This window comes from Solenopsis invicta, chromosome 14, assembly GCF_016802725.1.
Source record: "Solenopsis invicta isolate M01_SB chromosome 14, UNIL_Sinv_3.0, whole genome shotgun sequence".
Classification (NCBI taxonomy): domain Eukaryota; kingdom Metazoa; phylum Arthropoda; class Insecta; order Hymenoptera; family Formicidae; genus Solenopsis; species Solenopsis invicta.
Genome location: NC_052677.1, coordinates 3,995,974 through 3,998,934, shown reverse-complemented (window position 1 = coordinate 3,998,934; position 2,961 = coordinate 3,995,974). Strand labels below are relative to the sequence as shown.

Sequence of the window (2,961 nt, the reverse complement as noted above, 5' to 3'; positions counted from 1 at the left end):
CTCGCATCTTTTGAATTCTCTCAGTTTTTCTATTATTTCGGCGGGATCTTGGATTTGTAGAATTTTTGAGTGGTAGGTCTGGTCTAGTCTATTGATCAGAATATCTCTGACCTTGTACCTTTGTTTTTCTCTTTGTTGTTCGTTCAAATTTTGTGGCGGTTTGACAGTCGCATCAATCACATGGAGTAGGTCGTTGGTACGTAGTTCAGAGGAAAGGAATTCATAAAAATGTTCGAATTTTACTTTTGGGCTTAACTTGTAATCCCGTTTTGTCCCACTGTCCTTGCTCAGCAACTCAATTTTAATTGTTTCTTTGATTCGGTTTGCGAGGTTTTCGTTGGAGTTATTTCCACGACTAGGACTGTTCGTACTGTCCTTCAAGAAGCGTGAACCAGAAGGCAAAATTTCAACTGAAGTGATCCTCGGTTTCTTAGTTGCTCCTTGAATCTCCACTTCTCTCTGCTTTTGTCGACTCTGCCCTTCTAGGTCTTCTCGCACCTTTTTATGCATAGCCATCGTCTTCTCTATTAACTTTTGGAGTGATTTATATTTTTCCGTTAAATCATCATAATTTAGAGCTGCGTGCCTTTCCTCGTTTGATTTCTCCATTTCGTTGTGCGGACCTAAATTTTCTGTAATAATGAATATGTTATTAGCGTTATTTTCTAAACAGTCGTTATGTACCTCTTATGTTGCAATTCTTTTACAGTCGTTACAATTCTTTTACAGTCGTTAACAGATCTTTTACAGTCGTTACGGATCTTATACAGTCGTTAGCAGATCCTTTACAGTCGTTACGGATTTTATACAGTCGTTAACACATCTTTTACAGTCGTTACAGATCTTGTACAGTCGTTAACAGATCTTTTACAGTCGTTACGGATCTTATACAGTCGTTAGCAGATCCTTTACAGTCGTTACAGATCTTATACAGTCGTTCTTTACCTGTTTCCAATTTCCGCACAGGTTTAGTAACTTCGGAGAGAGAAGCTTGCACCGTGTTTTCGACTGTCTTTGCCACGGTCTGATCCGAGTCGTCGTTCGTTATACCGTCATTACTATTATTCTCTCGGATCTCTTTTGTCTCTATCTGCTCCTTCTCCTTAGACTCAACCATGTCATCCGTACTGTTATCGCCTGAACCGTCGCCTGAACCCTGGCTTCGTTCGAGATTCGCTATTTCCTTTTTCAAATCTTTCCATTTACCTTTCAACTTTTCTTTACCTAAAAATAACGGAGTGAAGTAAAATGTTGCTGTATAGACTGTCATTGTAGCAGCGAACTCGAAGTTATTTGCTTCTCGATTGCTTTCGTCGAACACAGACTCCAACAAATCGGAAACGAATTGTTCGTCCATAAACGTTACTGCCGTTTATTTCAGAGACAATTCTAGTTACTTTAGCCTTTCCACGATGAACACAACCATGTACGGGCCAAGCAACCCAGGATTCTCGTATTTTATTTATAAAACGGCAAATTGGTTGGTCTAATCAGCGACGGTTAAAAGTATGCATATCTTTTATTTTCATAAAGAAAATGTTGGTAAATAAAAAGAAATTTTCTTTTATTGTGCACAATACGTACTCAGTACCACACGCTCTCCGGCCGCAAACTGCACTGTGAAACAGTGCTCGTCAAGTTCTATCGTTGCCTGAATGTCTTCCTCGTCAATGAAGAATGCCTGTTTGCATTTGTCTACTATTTCTTTTAAAACCGACATTTTGGCCAATCAGTTCGATCGATCGAAAAATCAATAAATCAAATTTCTGAAAAATTGTCACTTAATTTAGGATATTGTTTCACTCAGTTTCTTTCCACGGTGCTTGCAAATATTCTCCCTTTCTTTCTACATGCATGCTCATATTCTTTTAATTCTTTTAAACGTTACATGCAATTACTTTCTCAGTTTCTTTTAACATTATATGCTAGCCTAATTCTAATTTCACGGGTAATTTTTCTCGGCACTGTTGCTATTTCCGTTCAAATGCACTGCAGTGGCGTCTCCCTTTACAAGGATCGCCACGCGGTCGCCGCACGTTGCGTCGCCACGCGTCGCGTCGCCACGCGGTTGCCACGCGGTCCGCCCTCCATTTTGAACGCGATCCGCCTTCCCCAATTTCTTGCATCATGCTATTTCATCATTCTATTTGTATTATTCCCAATAAAATATACATGCACATCTCAATGTTCGATTTTACATAGGCACGATGCCTTCAATTTCCCTTAAAAAAGAATGCAAAAGAAACCTGTTGTGAGAGTTTTCAGATCTCGCCTATTGTCCTCCTGTTGCGTCCCGCAGCGCAATTCGTTTTCCTATCTCTTAGGGCTCCTTGCTCGTCTTTCTTCACTCAAGCTTCAGGCGCAGTGGAAGCGTGCTGGGCCCATAACCTTTTGACTTTATTTTGCGAAAGACAGGTAACAACACAGATAACAACACAGTTTGTATTTTTAAGATCGTTTATTATCCTTCTGACACGGACGCCTTCCTCCTTTGGAATGAATGTATATCATTGCGTCACCCAACGTGAGCGATGCAAGCGCCAGAACTCAGGAAAGGGTCAACCGAGTTATTACGCAACGGGAGCGCATTCGGCGCTAAGATTCAAATTCAACAGTTGAACAAGGTAAATTATATTTTTTTGTATCTTTAAATATTTTCTTGAACTTCCAGATTGACTTTTTTAAACTTAATTGTTTCTTTTCCCTTTTTCGCGTAATTTTGCTTCCTCTTTCTCTTGTTCTATCGTGATATTGCAATTGCATGCTTTCTTTTATTCTCTATGGCATTGTCTCGTTTTTTTCAGTCTTTTATTCTCTTAAAGTGTTGTTTAACAAATTTTAGACTCAATTTTATGATTCATTTATTATTTAGTAATGGTAGTAATATAACATGTTTAAAAATAACTTTTTAAAAATCCATTCAGTTTTAAAAAACATATTTTGTAACAAAATTATATAGTT

The 2,961-nt window shown here is 38.6% G+C and overlaps 1 protein-coding gene across 2 annotated transcripts; it reads right to left on the bottom strand.

Moving 5' to 3' along the window:
* Positions 1 to 731: 731 nt before the first annotated feature.
* Positions 732 to 2,608, bottom strand: LOC120359520. Of its 2 annotated transcripts, XM_039457263.1 has the most exons (3): positions 2,247 to 2,608; positions 1,585 to 1,766; positions 732 to 1,224 (listed from the first exon to the last, which is right to left on the bottom strand). In XM_039457263.1, the coding sequence occupies exons 2-3, from the start codon at positions 1,718 to 1,720 to the stop codon at positions 836 to 838; spliced, it is 525 nt and encodes a 174-aa protein (XP_039313197.1). In that variant the 5' UTR covers positions 1,721 to 1,766; positions 2,247 to 2,608; the 3' UTR covers positions 732 to 835. The 2 variants fall into 2 exon arrangements, with proteins under 2 accessions (XP_039313197.1, XP_039313196.1); XM_039457262.1 differs by having other exon boundaries at positions 1,585 to 2,608.
* Between the last annotated feature and the right edge of the window lie 353 nt (positions 2,609 to 2,961).

Excerpts from the sequence above, each read along its gene's own strand:
- LOC120359520 (XM_039457262.1), bottom strand. The coding sequence starts at position 1,720 with ATGTCGGTTTTAAAAGAAATAGTAGACAAATGCAAACAGGCATTCTTC. Across the intron at positions 1,225-1,584 it reads CGGAGAGCGTGTGGTACTGA|GTAAAGAAAAGTTGAAAGGT; the intron begins GTACGTATTGTG and ends CGTTATTTTTAG.